The following is a 25,081-nucleotide window of genomic DNA, read 5'->3' on the forward strand; positions in this document are numbered from 1 at the left end:
ACAGGCAAACATGCATGTGCAGTTGTGCACACGTCTCCCTTTCATATTTAGTTTTCCTTGGCACATAGATGCAGTGTAAGCACTCTGAAATGGCCAATGCACCAGTAACCCACACACACACACACCTTAACTGTGTCGTTATTGATTGCTCCTCTCTATTTTGCTGAGACAGATGCTGTTTCTTCTGGGATGCTGGTAGACCACTTGGCTGGTGGCCTTTCTTTCTCCCCATTGCCTCTCTCCTTTTTTCTTGTTAGATAGCTATCCTTCATCATCCGGCGCGCACACATGCCTCAAGTCATCATCACATCTCTCTTGAGTTTAAATGACTCGCTGTCTTTTACATTTGTCATTTCCTACCTTTTCCCCATCCCTGTCTCTTTCTATCAGGCTCTGTTTTACCTGTTCTCCACCGGTTTTGCTGTCTCCTCCTCGTGTGAATTCCTCCTCACTTAAAAAAGAATCATGACTTGATAGTTAATAAATTGTTCTTAGAGAAACAATATAATTCATTATTGATGAATGTGTTTTTCAAGTCAGTGGTTTAGTGATTATTGCTCTGTGTGTCAGTGTCTATATATTTTGCTACCAACTAATGCAGAAAACCAGTGGGTTTATTTACTTTTTCCCTAAGTATGTCTGCTTATAAAATGCTAATTTGTTCAGACTTGAGCAAATAAGGAGAAAGAAGACTCGAATATCAGCAAAATAACATATTCTCATATGGTTATTTTAATTACCACTCTTTTGTGTTTTCTCTGATTTGTGTTGTCAGATTGTATAGAATTTGTGTTGTACAGATCAAACGTGGCCGTGGGTAGTTAATTCTACACATGACCGTATTAATGTCATCGCTAATCGACTTTGACATGCACATCCAGACTCGGGTGAAGCTCAAGGTGTCTTTGACATTTATTCTGTTGCAGTCAACTCAACCAGCCCCTGCACTTTCAGCAGCGATGCAAAAAAAAAAAATGATATTTAGCATTTTGTTGGATCCATAAATACACTGCACACGTATACGTGCACAAGAGGTGCTGTAAGTGTTTGAGTGAAAACACCATTTTTTTTACAATGCCTTTTTTTCCACAGTTGAGAAAAGGTGGTGTGATTCTGCACGTGCACTGTCCTTAACATTACAGTTTGATAAACTGTAGTTAATTAAGTGTTTTTAAAAACTCTGACCATGTTATTGTGGTATTATGCAGTCGTAAACTGTGTTTTCGACAGCCTTTTTCGTCCCAGAAAGCTTTCTTGTTTCCTAACATGTGAACTGTGACTCGTTGAGTAATTTGGTTGTGGGAATCTCAGTTGGAACAGCTTAACTAACCAGCACTAATCTCCTCACCTGGTTCTGTCTGCTGTGTCGAGCCCAAGTGTGCTTTCTCTCACTTCAATTTGTTGGCAGCCATCAAAAATAGAGGCTATTTTTGACTTGGCACCTGTGAAATAATGCATGTGAGGAATGGATTTTTAGCAGGTATCAGATATATGCTGCTTTAAAGCTGAGCAGCTGAGGGAAAATTGGACAGATCTTGCTTGGTTTTATTTATTTATGCCCAAATCTGGCAGACACATAGCAAAAGCTATGTTGTGGTACAGCTTCCCCTCTGCTTAGACCCCTACAGCTAGTGCTGAGAGCTAGTGCTTGGCTACCTTCCTGTTGCCTTTTTATTGTACTGGAGGCAGGCAACGGTCCCCCTGCCAAGTAGGCCTTATCCTTTCTTAAAGCTGCAAGTATTATTTTGGATAAAAGCACTAAGCACCGTGCTGATAAATGAGGTTGGAGAAAATTCATCTTAAAATTTAAAGAAATTGCATAAAATAGGCATTATTAGTGTTTGTAGGGCCACAAGTAAGGCTTTACTCTGAACTGTCCTTTATGAAGACCATGTGTGAGCAATAATGAAGAGATTGTAATTCAGAGCCATCTTTTAAATCCATATATTCCATTTATTTTTTTAATTTTAGGAGTCAAATTGTGACACTGGTGTCATGTATTATTTGTACTTCGTCAGGGGTGAAGTTTGACTAGAGTCGGTGTGAGTGTGAGGACGGGGTCTCAAACTGAAGCTCAGGACATTTGTACAGCTGCAGAATATGTGAGTGTAGGATTTGTTCTCAAGCAGAGGTATTTGAGAGAGAGGAACTCCACGAGCTTTCACGGACACCCTCATACATCTCTATACTGCATACATTGTTATGAAATCAAAGATGTTAACACTATAAGCTCCTTGATAGTAGGGAACTTGTGGTTCTTTCGGTTCATATTATCCCTCTGACGTGTGAAGATATATGGACATTAAGGCAGCGTGGAATATAAGAAAACTCAGGCAGTTTAGGTCTCATCTCATTTGTAACACTTTTTTATTTTACTGTTGTAAATGTTTCACTCAATTAATAATGATGTTTGGAAGCAATATCAAAAGATAATTTTATACAAAGAAAATTGTGTTAACCGACTCTGAAATCGGGCTGAACAGTTAATTGACATCTTATTGAAATCACAATACAACCTACTGCAAAACCAAAATGTGTGTCAAAATATAATTTTAGATTAATCATAGTCTTGGTGTATACACATCTTATTCTACAGACTGCTGCGAACATCTTTGTTTCTCACAGATCTGCACAAATATCCCACAGTTTTTTATTTTAAATATGTCTTTCAAATGGAAATAAGAATAATAATGATGTAAAAATGACCATTCCCTCTGATATCGTGATCCCAATTCCTGTCAAAATAATCGCAAATAGATAGCCCTAATCTGAAATCCATAAATCCATACAGTTTCTGGTTATAGACGGCTGCAGATGTATCTATTTGCTTTAAAGCATTTGTACACAACCAGTTGTATTCCTTTTTCTACATTATTATAATTTTTTAAAAGGAAAAAGTACTTTGCTGTAACCTCAAGTGCATATGGTAACATCTAATATGTGGGTGTGACTGTTTTATTTTAAAGAAACAGCCTTTTCAACCCTGTGCACCACACTGACACTGCTGCCCATCATGTGTTGACACACTTGTCACACTACTAACAACACAATGCTCAACATCCCTGGTGCAAACTGATGCTTGACATGAGTGTGACACGTTGAAATGATGCAAACCTCAAGGTCTGCTGGATCTTTCTCCCAGGACTAAAGTTTGTAACGTCGGACCCTTTACGATGACAGTGGAGCCCAGAGATCACTGACCCAGACACACGCGCCGATACTGTATATGTCAAAAACTACAAACATGGAAACCTGGATCGTAAACCGCACACCGGTGCAGTGCATGCACAGGACAGTGAATTTGACGGGTGGAAATGTTGACAGTTTTCTCACATAATGGCACAATGACTGTCTGTTTGACATTTCCATCTCAAGAGTGATCGACAGAGCCGGAGAGATCAAAGAGCGAGAGGGACACTTCTCTAACCCCTCTCTGTTCAGCACCATGGGTTAGAGAGCACAAGCAGGGAGAGGCTGACAGAAGAGGAGAGATACAAGTTGGCATGTTTGACAGCTGTGATCTCTCTCAAGCATGTGTGCATACATACATAGATACCAGTATATTCTGCATCTATTTAGAAGGCTGAATGACCAGAAGGAATTAGGCCCTTACTACATTTGTACTCTCCAACTATCAAATTTGTTAAAAGAAAAAAATACCCTTGATCAACACCAGCAGCTTGACAAGTAGACTATAAAGTAAGGTTTTAGGATGCAAAGTGTGCCAGCAACTCCCTAAGGAGTACTGAGAAAATATTTTAGTGAGATAATATGGAAAGGGTACTGCAGGAGCAGATAGAGGGCAAAGCTATAAAAACTGAAAGTACGCAGTGAGGATCTGGGAAGGATTATTGCCTTTTTTTTTCATTGTTTTCCAGATTAAAATCAGCCAAACCTTTGCTAAGAGGCATGGATGACAAAGAGGCCATCTGTGGTGTGTACCGTTGTTTGTTGCTGATAAGGGTTTTAAAGAAATCCCAAATCATCTAAACAACAACATAAACCGCACAGACGAAAGATATATTTTCAATTTCATTTAAATGTATATTTTCCTGTTATAAAATCGCTCCATAAAAAACCTGTTTCTACTTAAATAGATCATTGGCTATGTACCTAACATATCAAACAATTCATTTTATCTTTACAAGAAGTAGATATTTGCGGGCACTTAACATCGAGATACAAAAATAGTATAGAGCAGTCATGGCATACAGGTCGCATTTTCACAGGAAAAAGAGCAAATGACTAAATAATGAAACTGGTCACTGGCGCTCTCATATAGAACATCATCAGTAGCAGTAGCAGTGCATTTTATCACTAAATGTCCTGCTGTGGATTTGGCCTACAGACATCCTGGAGAAGGAGTTGATGGGGGGGAGAAAAAGAAGGATATGAGTGAAGTCATTACACTTCTTCACCATACTCTCAATCATCTTAGTCCTCTGAGTGTCCAGACTGAGACGTTGCTGTGTTACATTTCATGGACATCCTAAGCACTAGGGACACATATAGATTAGTCCTCAAGGGCAGTCACACACTGAGCCCTTGGTACTGACTGATTAGAGATGCAGTTTGACTGTTCTGTTCCTGCGTCGACAAAGGATAAAAGGAGACAAGAGTCCATGTCATTAAGTTCTCGGCCGTCTGAAGTCACACTCAGCTTTATGTTGTCTCCGGGCTCTTACACCTTCATGAATAAGGTTTTTCATTTTCAGTGACAACCTATTTCAAACTCATATACAGACATAGTGATTGTTTGTTTGTTTGTTTGTTTTTGTGCGGCCTGGCAACTTCTCACTATAAGCAGTTACTGTGGTGGAGCTGGTTAGCTGAAGGGCAGCAGCCCTCAAGCCTGCCTCTCAAACCTTCTGACCGTGAGAGACTCTGTTTTACTTTGTCTTTCACTTTGCTTTAAGCTAAGCACTAACATATGCATGATGAAATGCTCATAGTGACAATACTGCAGGGTGCCTGGCGATATGATACGTGATACATGACACGTATTTGACATCACAATGTCAAAAACAAAACATTTGTGAAAAGTTAAAAGTGCAGGACTTTATTCACAGCAAGTGCATAAAGTCTATGTATTGAATGTGGATGGGGCATCTTTTAACGTAGCTTTCGCCACTGTCAGTAATCAAGCACATCAAGTAGTGACACCCGCTGAGTGAAAGTGGCAGGGACTGTTAACTTTAGAGCACCTTAATTTATGAATTAAAATATCTATATTTGTATCGATTATCGTTTTGCATGAGGAAGCACCAAATCGATATTTTGGTGTGCCCTACTTGCATGTTAAGGTATTTCAACTAAGTTTTGGACACATTTGACCAGATGATCACACTAGACCTTAGGATTCACAAAAGTGCTTGTAGCTCGAGATTTAATGGCTAGCCCTCCAAAAGCTGTAAAACTACACAGTAAATCCCAGAGGTACCATGAATATTTGTAATAAACGCATTGGCAAGCCAGACAACAGCTGTTGATATATTAAGTTATATGTAATTTTAAGAGAATTTGAACCTCTGTAATGAAACCTATTCCTTCTGTACTGTAGTATACATGTATAATCATCACATACTGCATGAGAAAATGGAGATGAAACTGTTTTTGTAATTGAGTGAAGTGGTTTTGCTTTGCATGTAGTGTGGACTGTAGCAGTGACCGCAGTGAACAGAGATTGAACAAGACAGTGGTTAGAGTGTGGACTCTGGCAGCAGTCCAGTCTTATTAGAAGGCATTTCCCTGCTCTTCACTGCCTGAAATGATGAGTTCGTCAACAAAGATATGTCCATATGACATTTTATGCTTTAATGTCAGAGCAATCATAAAAGCAATCAACAGCGCGCCGAGCATCAGAATGGAACATCTGGCTGCTAATGCCGTGCAGGCAGGCAAATCTTGAATGTACACATTCAGCCACGTAATTGGATGTGGGCAGAAATGCAGTGCATGCTTGTATGTATCACGTGAACACACAATAGTACATGCACTGTTCTTTCATGAACACTTCTTCCCTGCACGTCATATCTTGCCCACCCTGCAATGACATCCGTGCTGCTGACAGTGATCAGACGTATGCTGGGATGAAGGCCGAAGGAAATCTGATGTGAGATGGTTTTACTGGTGTGGGGGGTTGGTGGATTTAGCGGTTTGAAGGTCGCTCTCAGTTGATTGTTCCACAGTGTGCATGCTCAAATGTGTCGCTGAGCCAACAGGCACTTAATCACATGTCACTGCTGCAAGTGTATGTGTATTAATGTGTGTGTATCTGTGTGAGGAATTGGATGGAATTAACGTATTGTTTGGCTGTGGATAAATCTCTTAAGTCTTTTCTATTGTAAGAGTCTCTAAAGTGACGCTATAGTGAATTTGAAGCTGAAACTAGCAGCTGGTGGACTTACATTAGCATAAGCATGACTGGGAAAGGGAGGAAACTGCCAAGCCTGGCTTCATCTTCCAGTACCAGAACCGCTGAAGCTCAGTAACAGACACAAAATATGTCATTAGATTCATTTGTAAAAAGCCAGAAGATGCTGGTCAGTGGATTGTATTTTGACAGAACCAGGCTTGCATTTTGCTAGATTTAGAGTTAAAGATTTATTGGACACACACATATGTGAATGAATCCTTTTCTCTGACTCTCAGCATGGAAATGTCAAGCATTTGCCTCTTCACTGCTTCTTTTGAGAAATGCAAATATGCAGGTGTCTTTATGAACTCTATATAAAAGCTATAAAATACTTAAAAAGTGTGCAAGTGGCTTGTGCTGTGATCTCTACTGTGTATTGCTCATTGGCACCACTATCAATAAGTGCGACTGCAGTCTCAGTCGAAGAAAGCTTTTAGATCTGGATCATTATGAAAAAGGAAATGAGGGACACTCACATACCCTGACCTTCTCTACTCCAATGATTTCAGGTAGTTACTGCATTACGCTGCCCTTTTTACATCGAGTGGTACATCCCTCTCTGCGGTGTTTGTAGAGTTGTCTTCATTTAGTAGTTGCTGTGTTTCTTTTGAATTGGCTCTCTGGTGAATTCATGATATGATGCTTGCATGCCTGAGTACTTGCTGTTGCTTTGAACTCTCTTTCAAGGACACTTCATTCTTAAAGCGAGGTGAAACAAGAAACTGTTCCATGCCCTTCACTCGGAAACAAACTTTATTCGTTTGCCAAACTGTCGACATCATGATCGCCCTTAGAAAACAATTACAAAGAAATAAAAAAGGGGAATTCAAATGACTGAAATTCTTGAGAATGTGAATTTCTAAAGCAAGTCTCATTTAGATTCACTGTTAAAGCATTTTGGCTGTTTAATTGTTCCCAAATTGCTGGCAAATAGCAAACACTGTGGTCACCCTCCATTACCTCCTAGTCTGCTCCGCTGGGAGTTGTTTTTGATGAGTAAAGCCTGAGTGTGCGAGTGTAAATGCAGTCTTCAGTTTGCCTACACTAACACATCCGTAGTCCAGCATCTCAGCAGGACTTGCACCCCCACTCCTCTGCTTCCCTGCTTCTGTTGATTGCATTTACTTATCTGAACGTTATGGCCATGGGTTGAAAATATGTTACGCTACAAGGAAAGCCCTCAGCCTGCATATTTGCCATTATTATGTTCAGCCACACTGAGAGATTGCGTAGATGGCAATTTCATCCAATTTCATACTAATCGTGACATTTTGGGAGATTTGCCTCAGTGCTTAATGCACACAGTGAATGCTCACTTTGTTTCTTAATAGCATCCAATGAAATGAGCATTACGGTGGAAATGAAGCCAGATTTTGGAGTTTGCTGCCAGTCACTCCATCGAGGAGACTCTGGAGAGCTAAATTTAGCCGGCTCAATTGTTTTTGAAATAGTCTGATTAGAAAGATTGAGGGAGAGTAGGATGAAGAGCAAACCATGCTTAGGGATTTACCCCTGTCATGAAGTAAGCTATTGCTGTTATTATGAGCTCACAGGTTTGTGGAGAGGAGATGGAGGCAACAGATCACACCTACTTTCACTATTTATGGAGCGGAACCTCTGTGCAAATAATATGTAAAAGAAGAAATAAACTCAGCTCACATTGATCAAATTTGACAATGGAACAAATTGGTCTCTCTTGTTGAAAGTAGACACCAAGCCTGTATGGATGTATGTATCCTCAAGGGTAACAATGAGTTACATTACAATAGTACTTTTTTTGCTAAATAAAGTATTTACTATGGCTTAGAACTTGTCACGCTTTACTCTCATTCAGAAGGGTTTACTTTGAATCAAGCCCGGCTTTCTTTCAGTGATCTGTCTCAATAAAACTTGCTGGTAGAAAATTCTGATGTTGTAAATCCACAAGTTATATAATTCATTTCATTTTATCACTAACGTATGAGTTTAACATATAAAGGACGCCGGGAAATTCAAAAGTGAATGTGCATGGGTTTCATGTGCATGAAAGAGAGTCTCTTTCATGACACTGAAAACCCTGACTTTGTGCTCAAATTGGCTCACGAACCCACTAATCTGCCTTGGGATTAGAGTCCTCTTCTCTTTTCTGTCTGAACTCCGACAGAAAAACCCTTTTTAACATTTTGTTTCCATGAGGAGGTACTTTGGTTGAGTTCAGGCAAAAGTAACTTAGTTAGTTAGACGTGAGAAAACATTGCTGGCATTGTTTCACACAGGCGTGATTGACAGCCATGCGGCAACCACATTCTGCCTCTATCCGTGATCAAAGGCCTAAGTGCCTCATATCTGCAGCAGCACAAAACCAATACAAGGACGACGCAGGTGTTTTCACTATGTTTTTCTACCATTTCAGCTCGACTGGGGGATGTGACGGGAATTTACAGTATTGGGTTTCATGTTTTCTTAAAAGTAATGCTATTAAAAAAAAAAACATTCATGTAACGCATTACTTATGTAATGCCCAACACTGTCAGTGGTGAAAGCGGTTTGGGCAGATCAAACACAGGTTCCCCAACACGCTCAATACGTGTGATTCAGCCAATTAACACCTGTTGTTTCCCAGCAGACATGGATCAAAATATAGAGGACAGAAGATCGAAGCCTGTGGGTTTGTGCATGTCAGGGCCGACCAGCTTTCTTTTCCCCTGTCTATTCCCATGACATGCCTCAGTTGCTTGCAGTATGCGTGTGGTCAGAGAGGCCAGTTTTGGGGCATAAAAAGCAGCTGCATTTCCTTGGTGACAAGAAAAAGGAGAAGCCTGATGAAGTGTAAAGAAAGGGGTGATAGTTATTAGTCGTGAGCCATTAGAGCTGCTGCTGCTGCCGAGAAGTCTTGTCACAGCTTAGTATCAAATCAGGTGGAAAGGAGATATAGGGAGGAGTGCAAGTGATATTATGGGACTAAGAACACTGAGGCTGCTACAGATCCACACTGTAACTTTTAGTTCACCTGCAAGCTTCAGTGAAATAATTTGATGGTGTAATAAGCAACTAGTCCAGTTAGGACTGAAGTTAATGCCTGGGTATTGCGGAAAACTGTTTATAAATGAGGATTATGGGGTATATTTGGATATTTAAACTGGGTTTAAGGAGGAGTTTGTGTGAAAACATGTTGTTAAAGTGGTCAGTGGTCACATCACTTTCTCAGATGTGACACAGCTCCCTTTAAAGATATTGTATAACTTAGAACTACAACAAATCAGACATTGTGTACATTCAGTGGAGTCTCCCTTGAGAGCGGATTGTAAATTGTGCACTCAAATGAACACTGTCCTCAATGATTAACTTATTATACTCATTTATTTATTCCCCTCTGATCCAAAAGACATTGTCATATTGCAGTTCTTAAAGTCATAGAATTGGATTTGAGCAGCCATTTACTGGACAGTTGAATTATCTAATTTTTTATGATACAGAGTAATTCAGTCGGGAGTCTGGGTGACATTTGTCATTTTCTCAAGTGCTCGTTGTCGAAATTCTTTCTCAGATTATTCCTCAAATGAAATGTGTCATTCTGAAAATGCCCTCCAGCAAACGGTGCCAGTGCCAGCATAGTTTCTAGTAAAATATATTAGAAATAGGCGTGAATTTGCCCATTTGTTGTATGGATTATGTTCTCGTGAACGTTAGACATATATCCAGCACAGCTGACAGTTTGCAGGGCTGTAGTTTTTATGGCTTGTTCTGCCTCTGGTCTAATGACCAGTTCCCGTCAGAGCTGTTGTTGTGCGACACAGCTGCACTGGTGGTGTAATATTCTTAATGCAATGCAAATCCTATTAAGGTTCTTTACAACAATCTGCCAATCACTTTGTTGCTGGAAAGGTGAATGAAACTGTGTAGCTCAGCTGCCAAAATCTCTTTCCATAGCTTTCTCTCTTTGTTTTTTAATCTGCCTTTCATAATCTCTCTCTTCTGGACTCCATCACTTTCTATAGGCGCATATTTAAACATATTCATTGTTATTTAACGACTACTGTGCAAACCATTTCTAATCTAACCATAAGCCCAGTACCAAAAGTGTTACTGCACAAACACGGCAAGCTGTTTGTTAGCTCAAGTGTGTTTAGTTGCAGTTTATAACCCCACTGTGCTGAATCGTAAAATTGCAACCTATTGTTGGCTTAGAAAGTCTGTGAACCATCGACTCCCTCCAGGCCCTCTGCAACAGATGCAGAGTGGCAGTCAAAATTGATACAGGAGTCTGTTACACTTCGTAATTCTTTGACAGTGAGATGAAACACTATCTCAAGGAAGCAATCAGACTCTCAAATTACCTTTCTTGCAAGGGGGAGCATTGTTTTGCAAATCAGAGGAGCTATCCTCAGTTTATCCCCCTGCATGTGCAGTAATGAGCGGCAGAGTGGAGATGCTGTGTTGATTTATTGCATGGTTGCCCAAATGGAACGTGGATGGGATGTGTCTGTCATTGGGGCGTCACTTAGAAAGAAACACCTGTGATGCCTTCAGGGACAAATGACTCCATCAGGAATGGGCGGCTGCTTGAACCATCAGTGCATCTATAAAGCTGAGGTCAGACTTCACCTAATGAGCAGGATTATAGCCCAGTCCGGCAGATGTAAGGTTGCTGGGACCTGCTGGCCTGTAATGTGCCATCGTGAACAACAGTGAAGAGCACATATGGGACGCCTTACACTCTCTTAACAAAAAAAGTCAACTTCTTTTACTAATGAGAGCACAGAATCCTCTGCACGTGCAAAAGTAATTACCATAAACAAACAAAACAGCCAAGCAAAAGAGCAGTGATGAAGTTGGTGATGCCAAATAGAGCAACTAGACAGAGAGGAAGTTATTTTTTTAGGCTTTGTCGGTTGATTCCCAGCATGTATGTATGGCTCTGTGATCACCTGAAATGACGCAGTGAAAATCCTACACATTGACACAGTTCTGCTGCTGTTTAGAGGGAGGAGTGTTGAGCTCACGGTGTTGTGTTTAAGTACAGTTTCGAAGAACACGTTTACTTTCGAAGAATTGTATTTGTCCTGTTTTCTGCTGCAGTGCTTTACACCACAGTAGGTACTCCATCTCATTTATTCAACAATGGAATGCATGAGTGCTGTTCTGCACTGATGTTTGTGTGTAGTGTATATTGTCAGTGCTGGGACTAGTTTTGGGAATTCATTAATTACATTATAATCTCAGCAATTGTTTGACATTTTGTGCTCTGCTGTGTTGTGTTGACAGTGTGAAATCCTCAGAAGTCGGGCCTTTCGAGAATTGTGTAGTCAATAAATCTGAACCTCATGCTGGACGGTCAATAAATCCCTCCAGCAGCAGGCTGCCAGCTTGTTAGACACAAGTCTTGTTTTGCAGTTCGACAGGTGTTAGACCCAAAAATGCAGTGACAGCAGTGGCGTCAGCTACAGGGTTCTCTGTGGTCGAGGTTCTACGCGATCTTCCTATGAGTGCACGGGTGTTGTCCGTTTCGATAGTCCAAAAATCATGCAGATTTAAGTTTGTGGCAGACTTTGGATTTTCCTGCAGTTGTAAATGTGTAAAGTAATGTGTTTATCACTTGTGATGACCACCATACAAAGACAGTCTAGCCGACTGTCCAGAAATCTCTCCATCACCATCAAAGGATATGCAGTATAGATAAAGAGTGAATTAATGTGTAATGTGCAATGAGTAATTAATTATGACTTTCAAGTAACTTGCTTAAAAGATAATGCATTGTAACAAATGAAATCACCCATCAGTACAGTAGATAAAGCTTTATACGATATATCCTCTGTATAATCCTCCTACCAGGCCAACACTGCAGTACACCAGTGCTTAACGTCACATATACATATGCGCGTACACAGACACACAATTGGGGACATTGTTCACAAGGTGCTGCAGTTGAGTTGTTTCAGCATCAGCTTTGTGCCCTTGCCATTGTTTCCCCACGGGCATTGTGGGAGGAAGGAACGAGGAGAAAAGGAGGAGAGCAGTTATGGCTTGATCAATGGAAGAGATAGATGGAAGGAAGCATCGACAGACACACAAAGCGATATACACGCAGAGACACAAAGCCATAAACAGATTTTTTTATTTTTTTATTTTTTTTAAATCCATCAAATGTGCAAAATGTGGGGGGGGAACTCTCATCTCTGTGACCACAATTTCAGCCGCCCTCTCAACATCACATATAGTGCAATGTAGAGTCAGCGTTAAGTTAACTACACTGCAAACTAATTAATCTGCCGATTATTTTCTCGATTAATTTAGTACATTTTTGGAACGTAAAACGTCTGAAAATGTGTCTTTCCCAAACCTGGAAATGATGTTCTTATTTCATCCAAACAACAAAATGATTCAGCTTTAATGATTTTGTTCTTATACGGAGCAAAGAAACAAGAACATTTTCAGAAGCTGAGAAATCAGAGAAAACGCATGAAAAAACACTCAAACCAGTGAATCGATCATCAAAATAGTTTACGATTAAATTAGTCATCGATTAATCATCAATTCACTGCAGCCTTAAACTGCAGTAACCGAGCTCCTGTGGTAGTGAGTGTCGTGGACAGAGTTAGACAAATGAACAGATTAATTAACAAGAGAGAGGGTTTTCTCTTTCAACACCAATTTGCTAAATAGGCCGGAAAGACGAGTGAAATTCAGTCATGTAATCAAAACTAATGAAGAAAAACACACAGACATAATTACATCAGTACATTTTTGTAATAAGGTATATTTTATTTTAATTTAACTGGATTAGAGCATTGATTTCCAACAAGGTCTACTTGGAACCTTGGGGGATATATTGGCAGGATTACAGTAGCTCAAGTACTTGATTAGAAATGTATCCAAAAACTGAATCAGCTGTTATACCTTCACAGTAGAAAGTGCATTAAAAGTAGTTGGCGTGCAGCTGGAAGTTAGATAAAGTGGAAACAGGCAGCTCCAAAACAATGAAGGGACAGTTCATAATTTATTTGTATGAAAAATGACCTTGTTTGTGAGGGAGGATGCATTAGGCAAAAAAAAAAAAAAAAGGTTGAGAACCACTGGTACAGAGATTAGAAGACAGACGTTTTCTCTGCTGATGCGTCCTTGGGTAAGACGCTGTATCCTGATCCACTTTAAGAGCTTTTCTATAACTACCTCCCTTATGGAGATCAATAATGTATCACATGAATCATTAGTTCACACAAGGGCAGGGATCACACAGGATTTGTAATGTATATGCTGTGACAGTCTGTCCTCTTAGTGCTGACACACCTGACACGAGATCTCCGTCTTTTTTCTTTTTTTTTCAAACTGATATTTCTGGACATGGAAAACCAGGAGAACATATTGGGGTTAAGTGCTTTGCTCAAGGGCATCTGAATCTATGATGGCTGATATAATGGTGCAGATTATTTAGTCCAACCCCCCACTGATGAATTCCCAGTCAAAAGCTCACCTCACTGCACCAAAGACAGTACTTTGAATTCCGTGTGTTTAGTTTATGGTGACTCGTGTGATAAATCGAGGTCAAGGGCAGGTTGTGTTTATGAATGTGAAGCAGATTGTGTTAAGCCTGCCTGGATAAATAAAGAGAGGGAGGGGGGGGGAATGGTGTTGCTTTTTGCACTATAAGCACAAAGTACACTCTGTGTTTCCCTCTCTCTTCCCCTGTGCAGACGAGTTCAGTGCCGTTGTTAGTGGACTCGCTGGTGTGTAGCTGGTGTTGTTCATGGCATGGCACCGGGGTACACATTGTTGCTAATCACTGTTCAGGGCACAGACCCAGCTCACTGGCCATAACACCCAGGGTGTGGTGAATCCTATCAGTCCGCGGCAGATCCTGTGGCCTCCTCTTTTCACAGCCACTCTTCTGTGGAGTTGGGCTGTCATCCGCGGGGTCAACAAAGCACTGCCGAGTGGGTGTTATCCATATAGCTAAGCTTTATAAGCGGCCTTTTTTTTAAACAGTCCACTATGTAATGTGTACGTTTGTTTTCGGGAGTTGGGTTAACCGCTTGATTGAAAACTTGAGATAAACACTCTCAATACTGGAAACTGTGAACCATGACGGCAACAATCACCCCTGCCAAAAATTGCGTTCTGCCATGATTGAAATGGCTGAAAGTAATCAAGCTGAAGGGAATGTTTCATTTTCCCCTCCTCTATCTCTCACTCTCTCTTTCTCCCTTGTCGGCCTGTCTCTCAAACTCTAACTCGCAGCTGTGCCTATGTGTGATAAATGGCAGCCATTCATTAACTTGATCAGCCACTTTAGCAGAGATTATTAATCAGATGCTTATTTAAATGTCAGTGCGGAGCAGCTGAGAGGAAATGACTCATATACCCACGTACAGTCTTAATATTATTATTATTATTATTATTATTGTTATTATATGCCACACACTGGTAATCACGTGTCCCATTCATACTGCTGTTTTGCACACATTGAACTCAGCATTGAATACTCACAGGATAGTGTGATGTTCATTTCCAAATGAAAAGATTGTGTGTCATTCATAGATTAAAACAAAAAGTGCTGTGTGTCTGTGTTTGGAAGAGCAACGCCAGACTCAGACCAAGTTTAGACTATCAACATCCGTCTCATGCAATCCAATCACTCTCAAGTGACCACTTGTGATCGGATCTCACTTCCTCCCACTCTGTATGCAAATAAACACTTGCACATTGTGACTAGTTAGTCGTCGGTGTGGTTCTGTGTATGGACGAGGACGAGGGAGACAGAGACGGATGGAAATGAGACTGAGGCTGAGATAATCAAAGCCCTGTGCTTTATAAATTAGGAATGGACGAAAGCATCAGTGCATCATTATTTTATAATGATAGGTGTGATTGCAAATGATCACCACCACGACAAAATAAATCACACTCACAGTCCTGTACTATTCAATTTAGTGCTGTTTTACTTGAATAAATTCACATTTATTCCACACTTTCTATTTGAAAAGCACAAAACTGCTTCAGTGCCTATAGTATGTCGTGTGTAGTGGCATTTGCTGCGTAGGAAATGCTATATAACTTGTCTAAATATCAAATAATAGCTAGATTTTAGTGAATAGTGAAAGTGTCAGACCCTAAATGTGTGATCACTGTATAGTAACTACAAATGTACATATCCTGACAGTCTGTTTGTCGTGCGTGTGTCTATGTGCATACGTGTGTGCAAGTGCTTCCTCATGGAGCATTTCCCAATATGCCGCTAAACAGGGCTTATCAGGACACGTATAAACACATTTTTAATGGTTGTTTTCATTTCTGATTGCAAACTAAATTATCACTGCTGGCATGATAATCATGTTTTTGAAGCTAAGCAAATTTGAGCTGGCTCTTGCGAGCTGCTTGCATTTGCTTCTCGAGGCATTCGTACATAATGTCTGTGGGTTATTTTGCTCGTAATGCGCTCATATAAGTGTTTCCGGATGTTGGTTTTGGCACAACGGGGTGTATTTTTAGTCCGTTTTGGAGGATGATGACATTGTTTTTTTTTTCCCCTTTAAGTTGCTTAATATGTGTGTAATATGTGAGTAAAGTCCTGTGTCCTGTGCTTTAAAGTGAGCATTCTCTATGCCACAAAGGGTAAATATTGTAAGCCCCCCCCAAAAGATTACACTCTTTGTAGAGCTTTATGGAGAGAGGAGGGGGGTGCGGCCATGTGTGGATGTGCTCTGAATTCAGCTTGTGCAGGCGAAGGCACACGGGAGGATCGTAAAGCTGCAGTGAACAATGACAACGCAGGACACACATCTTTCACCTCAGCACAAACGGCACAGTATCCACCGTGGTGGCATTTCTATACGGGCTTACCGACGTGGGCATTTGGTATGATGCAGGGATACTTTTTGATTTGTGACTCTGTAATCAAATACTGCATGACACGGTGTGACTGAACTGAGGCATCCAGCTTTATCGCGGAGTTAAATCACCTGCGGTGGAAAAGAGTACACATTCTTCGTGTAGTTCATCAATCATTTTATCAATCCATGTAATTGATTGAATCGATTCATCTTGGCAGGGCAGAGAGGGGGGTGGGAGTGATTGATGGGGGGGACGTGATGGAAGATTCCTGATTGAAATTCAGGAATCTCAAAAGGTCAAGGGTTGCATGCGACGCATTTATAGGCACGGCAGCTCTTTAGTAGAGCCTTTGTTGGTATGATTTTTAAAAAAAAGAAAGAAAAAAAAAAGGCCTTTATCAAAATGTGTACGCGATAATAAATCTATGGTGTAACCAGCACAAATGACCTCAAGGTCATTGTTTCATTAAGTGTCTTCCACTCTGATTCCCAGCCTGCTTATCTGCCCACGACACGATTCTGAACCTCTGAATGAATAGGAAGGACGGAGGCTGTTGAATATAGAGCAAATACAGGTGCTTTAAGTAATAGTTTAATATTTTGAGAAATCCTACACTGAATAATGTGCTCATTCAGTGTCTAATGCTTCATAGAGCCCATTTTCTATTCACAAAGACAAATGGTTTTTTTTCCAGCTTGATTTCTTCATCGTTTCTAATGCTAATGTTATAGTAATATTAGCTTTTTGCTAATATTGGCGGTGTCATTGTCTCACCATCATTCAACTAAAAGGTGAACAATTGCTTGAAAAGACAGTTGATATTCTTTGGTTATTAATCATTTAGTCAATCAAGAGGAGAAAAAAAGCTAATTTTACTATTTTCTATTTTCTATCCAATTTTCTATTTTTATTTTCTACTATTTGTTTGAGTGTCTTGTTCTGCAGTTATTGTTAGTTTATATACAATATACTAGTTTAGTTTAAATACAATTGAACAGAACAAACAAGCCAAATGTCTCTTTCCTCACCATTTACTGACACTTGTCACTGCACATATGATTCCTACAGTAATGATGGCTTATGAGGGTCAAATATAGACTTCATGATTAATGATTTCCATCTGTGAAAATAATCAAGCAGGAATAACAATAAATATGTGTCATTTGCTATTGAAAAATAAATATTCACTTCCTGTGCCCCATTAGATGTGTGGGTGGATTTCTCTGAACTGACAAAAGAAAAGTTGAATTCCACGGCCAGAGGAGTCGCTTAAAGGGCATGACATTCCCCCAATGAGCTTTTTATAGATCAGATTACCTTGTTCCTTACGCCTGGAGCTGTGGCGTATGCGCCGCTCATGTGCTACGTGTCTGCTAAGTTTCGTGTCTCGTGCTTTCATTCTACGTCGTGTTCGTCCAATTATTATGATTTCACTCTCTGATTTGTCGCTGACAGGAAACGTCACACACTGTAGTGCACTAGCTGTGGCGCTGTGGCGCTGCTACAGAAATGCACTTCATTGGAGTAGGTACCCATTGCCATGTGTACAAACAGTAAAGACGGAATGAAGAAAGCCAAGGGCGACTTAGGAAATAAAATAAAAGTTATCATAAATCGAAAAATCACCAAACACAAGAGGGAAATGGCGAAGATGAGGATAATAAAGAGTGTCAGGTGGGAATATAACATATTCAGCCATTGGTTGTGTGCACAAAACACAAGGGTGACGTCAGGAGATTTTTTTCACAAGGTCCCAGAGTGAAACAGCATTTCAGGGATCCCAAAATAGCATTTCCACGTGGATAAAACGCTGATAAGATAGAAAAACTTTAGACTTGTTTTTGTGCGGACAGCCCTTAAAACTGTCCCGTAGGAACCAGGCCTCACTTGACAGCAACATTTAATCAGGTAGTAAATGTCGTGGAAGCCTGAGGAGAGGCTCTTGAGTAGACTATCAGCACCTCTCCTGACTTCTCTTGAGTTCACATCAATGTTTTACTCAGTCTCAGTTGGCGTTGACGGCAAGTAGAGGGGATTTGTTTTTGCAGACCTGTTAAAATTTGTTACAGGTATTATAGGGGTTTTTTTCACCATAAAGGGAGGTTTATCAAATCTCAATCCCCACCAGAGCAGAGCAGAAACCAGAATCTCTCTCATTTGGTTATCATAATGAAGTTCTTGTGGTTAGGCGGTGTAGCCAACAATATGGGGTGTCTTATCACAAACTTTTAGAGAACTCGTTTTATTTTTGCTCATAGTCCAGTTATTAGGTCTCTGAAACGTAGCTGTGAGGATTGTCATTATACTCAGAGATACAGTGCTCTCAGTGTTTTTATTTTGAAAACCGGATGTCGGTGTCCTTGCAAATCAGCTTGATGCATTGGATTACATGCATTAAAATTCAGTGTCAGACAGCTTGTCCGCAGTAATAATCAAGCGTAGCAATAAAACATCTTTAGAGAAACACAAAACAGCACTCACCAGTGATCAGAGATGCCTGCAGAGGTGACGTTGCCTGGCAGCCTTGTTGTCATGTCCTCAGTTACAGTTTTTATTCATTCACTCTCCCCCCCCCCCCCCCCCCGTGTCTCATGTTCACCAGGTATGCACTGTGACACAGTATATATGGGATTTTCTCTCCATGCCCATGGTTCACAAAGTGAAGCTCTGACTCATGTCCAGATAGAAAAATTAGGGCATACACACAGACGGGGGGGAAAAAAAACAAGTGACATTTAGGAAAGGTGTTCACGCTGTGCAATCAGAGCTCATTTTCCACGCCGGACTCGGTCAGTGTTAGCCATGTCTCAATGTGACAGGGAACAGTCAGATTTAATGCAAAGCCTTTTTAGTGTCTCCGATTTCCGCGGGGTCTGTCCACAAATGAATGCAGTCTGGAGCTCTCAGCTAACTGCATATCTTTGAAAGCACAACTGCTCTGTCACCACAGGCTGGAATAAGATTTTAGTTGGGCCAAATAGCATTGCGACAACGTGATGTGTGTAACACAAGCTCAGCAGTGAGTCTCAGAACAACTGTCCTGCTCCGTGACCACTTTTTAATCGTCTTAAATCATGTAACAGAACTATTTGCAACACAGTTCTTAAAGAATGACAGGAATTCTCATCTCCCCCTGCTTATAACTAAGTAAATAAATATTTGTTATTACAATGTTCATGAATTTCAAATGTGTTTCATGCATTAGTGCTGAAATAATGATGATTTTACAGAAAAACTGGCATTGACCCGGGGTCATTTTCTTGTGTGAAGTGACCTTTATAGTGGTTTAAAAACTTTTGTGGATAAAAAAAAGGAAAAAAATAGATTGTGACATTAAACTAGGAGGAGGCAATAACACACCTCGGCAAGGTCAGGGTTGTTGATGTAATTTATTGAAGCACAGAACAACTGTTTAAAACTTTCACCAACTTCCCTTATCTTATTCACTCCACAAAATGCATGACTTTGTTCAAGTCTGTTTTTTGCAGTGTTTTCTTGGTTGGGGATTAATTTAATTGCACCTGGCTGTCTGCAAACACTTTCAGAGACTTTTCTTAAGGACAATTTACTGTTTTTTGCTCCTTTATTTATCTCCGTTCAGCTTGAACTGCTTTGCTCTAAGTCTTCAAAATAGAACAAAGACGGGACTAAAAGTTCAAAAACACATTATCCCTGTTTATTCTTACTGTGACCTGTCATCAGTAACGAGACAACAACCTGACAAATCCCTTCATATTTAATGAAACTGTCTGTTACGACTTGAATAAAAACAACAGCAGTCACTTGGTTTGCATGGCTTGGATCCATACTGGTGATTTTTACTCCGCGTTTTCAAAATGCATCGTCCCTCCACCAATGCTAATTAAACCAAATTACTGTCAAAGATGCTCTAAAACACAGCTGCAACTTTTACTGATCACCATGATCAGTAAACCCCAGGAGAACATCTGCTGCATAAAACTCCAACCTTTGTCCTTGAAATGTGCTTGCAAAGCCCTAATTGCCCATAAATTTGCTTTGACTCCATGTTTTCACCATTTTAGCTCTAATTAGTGTTTTACTTTTTTTTTTTTTTGAAGAGTGGCAAACACATTGTCTCAATTTGTTTCACTAATTATGAATTCGAGTCTTTTGGTTTAAGCTACAGCATGATATTGAATTAGGGAGGATTTTCTTTATGCACTTTCCAGAGCTAAAGTCAAAGGAAATGTTTTTGACTTGTGGACATGATGACAAATGGTGTGCGTTACAGCTGTAGAAATCATAAAACTTAGTCTTATGATTTCCTTCCTGAAGCCAAACCAGAAATAACAATATATTGAATGCAAAAACAAGTGTTTTAATTGAAGTGTATGGAAAAATTTGCATATAGCTACTTCCCACTTGATTTACTACTTCAGTGAATATTTTCCTGAGGAGTTAATGGTGTCAGTCGCTAGTTGTAGGTCTCCTTCAAAAGCAAATGATGTCACTTTTGTAAATTTTATTCCCACTTAATCATGAAAATAGATGACATGATTATGCTGTATCATCTAATAGGCACCTGTGATGTGATGACTGTGAACTTCCTGTGCAGCAAGTCATCTTGGCGAATTTTAGGACATCAAAATGGGTGTTCAGATTCTTACATGTCACGACTTGGTTTATTTTAGGTGACTCTCAGGCAAAGAAGAGACAACAAACAGCAAAACAGTCACAGATCCCAAGATAATTTAGGAGGAAGGAGGACTTCCTCAGTTCATTGTTAGACCTGGTTGTTTTGTTGTTTTTGCCTCTGTGAAGATCCTTATTTTGTAACCATGTATTAAAAATGAATGCCTCCCTCTTCTGCTCTCTCCTCAGATCCGGACTTTGCAGACTTGGGAGTACCTCCACCTCTGCCCTGTAGGTATACTCCTTCTATCTCTCTTTCTGCCTCTGTGTCTTTCTTTCTTTCTTTCTTTCTTTCTGCCTCTGTTTCATTCTTTCTTTCTTAGACTCAATTACTTCATCACATTCACTCCCTTTCTCTCGTGTTTCTTCCGGTTGCATACTGTATGATCATGTCTGTGTGTTTGTGTGTTTGTTTTGTGCATCTCTTTGTGTTGCAGCCTGTCAGTATGACATGGCCGGTCCAGAAGGTATTGTTGAGTCTCATCAGATCACCCGAGACGGGAAGGCGGGCACTGCCGAGGCCGTGGACTGTAAATGGTACATCCGCGCTCCGCCGCGCTCCAAGGTCAGTGACGTAAGCCGCGCTCGCATGCAGCAGTGCATTAGATTTAAAGCCCAATGTTGAAATGTCACAAAGAATCAAAGGGAAATGAAATTACGTGTTTTGTTTCTCTTTATAATTTGCTGCTTCCATTGTGCATATATGCAGCAGACAGCAGAGTTGCATCAGAGAGTTTTGATATTGCATATGGGTTTGTCTGCCGCTGTCGGCAATATCCCAGTGTGAGTGTTGTGGCTGTGGGGGAACTTGTTTGAGGGCTAGACAGTTAGGCAGCAGGGTTAACTGTTGCCAAGATGATTAGAGGGATAGAAGGAGAAAGAGAGACAGAGGAGGAGAGTGGGGTAGACCAGACAGAGAGAGAGAGAGAGAGGTCGTGCTGATGAAATAGTGCTGCCATGCTGCAGTTTGACCCTAAGGCCTGCAGCTGCCTGTATTTCCTCTCCCTGCCAGTGTTGTCAATGCTGCACTGCATGTATATACTAATTTAGACATGCATACACACACACACACACACACACACACACACCTTTGCTCCATCTACATATTAGACATTCTCGCTTATCTACTAGAAGAACCTGTGCTGCATAAACGCCACAGGATTAAAAGTTTCCAGAGAGCAGAGCAGCGGTGGAAGAACCACTTCTTTTTTTTATAAATGCTATAACTTAATATGAGTCCAAACTGACGTGCATGCACAGCCCTGTCCTAAATTCACTGGTGAAATGATGCTAGTCCCCTTTTAAGGAGCATTTAATTTAATAAAGGTAAAAACCACATTGTTACTTTGACTGTTATGGTCATAGCAGCTGACAAGACGTATTGTATTACCTACCTTTGCTCGCATTTATTATGATGTAACTGCAAATGTTGATGTCCAGTGGAGCTTTTCTCCAGATAATATAATGTACAACAAAATATAATGTATTCATCATGGTGATACACAATGTAGCTTATTTCCAGATATTACAATACATCCTTTATGCATGTATTTATTGACGTCATAGATGGGTTTTCATTATTCTGCCATTATTTACTTATTTTAAGCGTCAAGGCCACAGGAACTGCACTACTGTGTCACCAGACCATTCATTCATTTTAAATTAGCACTCATGTGGAGCTATACAGTCAAAAATTGTCATTCATTTAATTGTTAAATTCAGGGTACTGGATATGAAAATGTGTCCCTCAATGTCCGTGTGCAATCAACTGACTTACGAATCAAGTAAAATGAAATTATATTTTGACCATTTTTGTTAATTTTAACATTAAATAGTCATGTCAGGTGATAATAATGTGTATGTGCTTTTACTTTGAAACAAAAACAGGACATCTGTGACGTATGTGGCAGATATGGTGGTGAGAGAGTTTTTTCTTTGTCTCTTTTTGTTAATGAAACACATGCGTCTTGTGTTAGAAAGAGCAAGAACTCCAATCTCAAGAGAAAAAAAAGCAGCCCCACTCACATGGGCAGTGTGGTAGAAGATCTTGCTCTTCTACAGTGATCCAGACCGTGGTCCACCTTTTAGTGATCTTGGAGTTAGTGTATTACTGGCTGAAAAGGAATTATCCTGCTAAATTATTTAGTTGACTCAAATAAAGCAGCACTGATTAATCATCTTACCTAGACTGCACAAGTCAGCCAGAACTACACCGCCAAAGAGTCCCATAAGTCCATTTTGTGTGTGTGTGTGTGTGTGTGTGTCGTTCATGAATCCATGTGGGATGTGCATGAAATATAGCGAAAGTGACGAAGTCTTGCAGCGTGATGTATCTCATCCGGTCTGAATCGCTGTCATATTTCGCCTCTCGGAAGCGCGTGTCCTGCGCCAAAGGCTAAGAGTCATTGACACCGAGAGACAAGCCAGCAAATACATTTTTTGAACACAAATCTATCACACGGGCCTTGTGCTTTAACCTCCACCGTCGCTGCTCCTTCGCAGTCACACATGAAACGTTCAAACTTGCAGGAAGCGCCTTTGTCTCTTTTGGCTTCTTGCTTCATCTCTCTTTGTCATTCATGCAACTGTTACTGCAGTGGCACAAGATGCACTTCTCCCCCTATCATCCTGCTCCCATTCACAGTGTGTGTGTTTGTGTGTGTGCAGAGTAGGACTTTCATTTCCCTATGCTGATACAGTACTGCACTGTACCCAGTGTGCCAGAAACAGCAGCGAGATAATGACATCCTACACCGGAGGCTGTAATTAGACTGCACTGGAGTGCTCAACGGAGAGGGAGAGAGAAGGAGAGGGGGATGGAGAGGGGGAGAGAGGAAGATGGAAAATGGGAAATATACATTTAATAAAGCATTTTATTGAAGATCTGAATGTGTAGTGACAGAGTTTATGGGTGCGATGGCAGATGGCAGAGAGACAGAAAACGGGAAACTGAGTGAAAGATGTACCTGGAAGTAAGCAGTAATGACCATGTGTTTTTGCCAGAAGTGACAGCACTGCACCAGCTTTAATGCCATAATGTGATTGCTTTACACTTCCATGTTTCATTTTAATTACATTTTTATATATATATATATATATATATATATAAATAGATTTTTCAAAGAAAAAAATAATTAGATTATACCTGTATCTGGTAAATGACATTAGAATACTTAGTACAGTAAAGATAAAGACATAATGAATGTAAACTGTTCACTGGTTTCTCAGTAACATTCCTTCTTATTGGTATTTCTGTTTAGACATCTGTCTAAAAACCAGTCAAAAAAACATGTACGTGCCTCATTTTGACTCATTATGGTCGCTGATTTCCACAGACGTCGTTTTGTGTCTGTTTCACACTGTCTGGATTTTTCCACCACACTGGCCTGCACTTGTCTGACACCTTCTGTGTCTTTTCATGAAGATAATGGCCAAAATATGGACATTCACTCCGGCCGCAATAAACAAGCGCGACCGCTGTTACCGGGCACTTTTAAAAGCACGGTGAGAACATATTGTTCATCCTTCAGTGATGGATTCTGTGCCATTATCAGGTGCTGCAGGATCAATGTAGAGACAGCCTATTTTTTCTTGCCGCAGCCAATCTCGTGCCTTACAAATTGTTGATTGTATCTATCTGAACCATTGTCGTCATCAGGCTCTGTCATGTCACATTTGTCTTCATCACTGGTCAGTCGGAAGACTTTAGCAAAGTAAAAACTTAAAAGCCTTTATTTTTTAATGGTCTAATTCGCAGACAGTAAATGATGCCTTTTTTATCACATATCTAGTCGCTGGCTGCAAGGCATTGCTTCGGTGAATGGAGAGAAATGAGCAGACAGGGTTATCTCATCTCCCATAAGTTTACTTTTTATCAACCCAAGTAATTGAATAACACATTGTGGCCGGTGTTGACTTAATGCCAGCTGTCAAGATGTTTATGTCAAGCAACGCTTGGCTAAAGGCCTGTACATACTCTGTAAGAATAGAGAAATTAGTTCTTTTTCTCTATTCTTACAGAGTATGTAAGAATAGTTCTGGCCAGGACTCTCCATACTTCACGAGAAACTCAAATGCAGATCTCCTGGGAAGTCCCATATACAGTAGGGAATGACAACATTTCCTTATTAACCACACCCACTTCAAATGTCTGGCCAATCACACAATAGTTGTCGGACACCACACAAGAAAAAAGTTCTGCCCACC

At 40.3% G+C, this 25,081-nt stretch overlaps 1 protein-coding gene across 5 annotated transcripts in view; it reads left to right on the top strand.

The window, feature by feature from the left end:
- Positions 1–25,081, top strand: part of neto1l (neuropilin (NRP) and tolloid (TLL)-like 1, like) — an 83,966-nt gene that overhangs the window by 40,528 nt on the left and 18,357 nt on the right. For 4 of the 5 annotated variants that reach the window (XM_058644301.1, XM_058644300.1, XM_058644303.1 and 1 more), the window contains 2 exons: positions 21,065–21,106; positions 21,313–21,440. In XM_058644301.1, coding sequence (XP_058500284.1) covers positions 21,065–21,106; positions 21,313–21,440 — 170 coding nt within the window. Of the gene's footprint in view, positions 1–21,064; positions 21,111–21,312; positions 21,441–25,081 lie in introns of those variants that run through there. The other variant, XM_058644304.1, reaches the window with a different exon arrangement.

Source organism: Solea solea, chromosome 1, assembly GCF_958295425.1.
Source record: "Solea solea chromosome 1, fSolSol10.1, whole genome shotgun sequence".
In the NCBI taxonomy this organism is placed as follows: Eukaryota; Metazoa; Chordata; class Actinopteri; order Pleuronectiformes; family Soleidae; genus Solea; species Solea solea.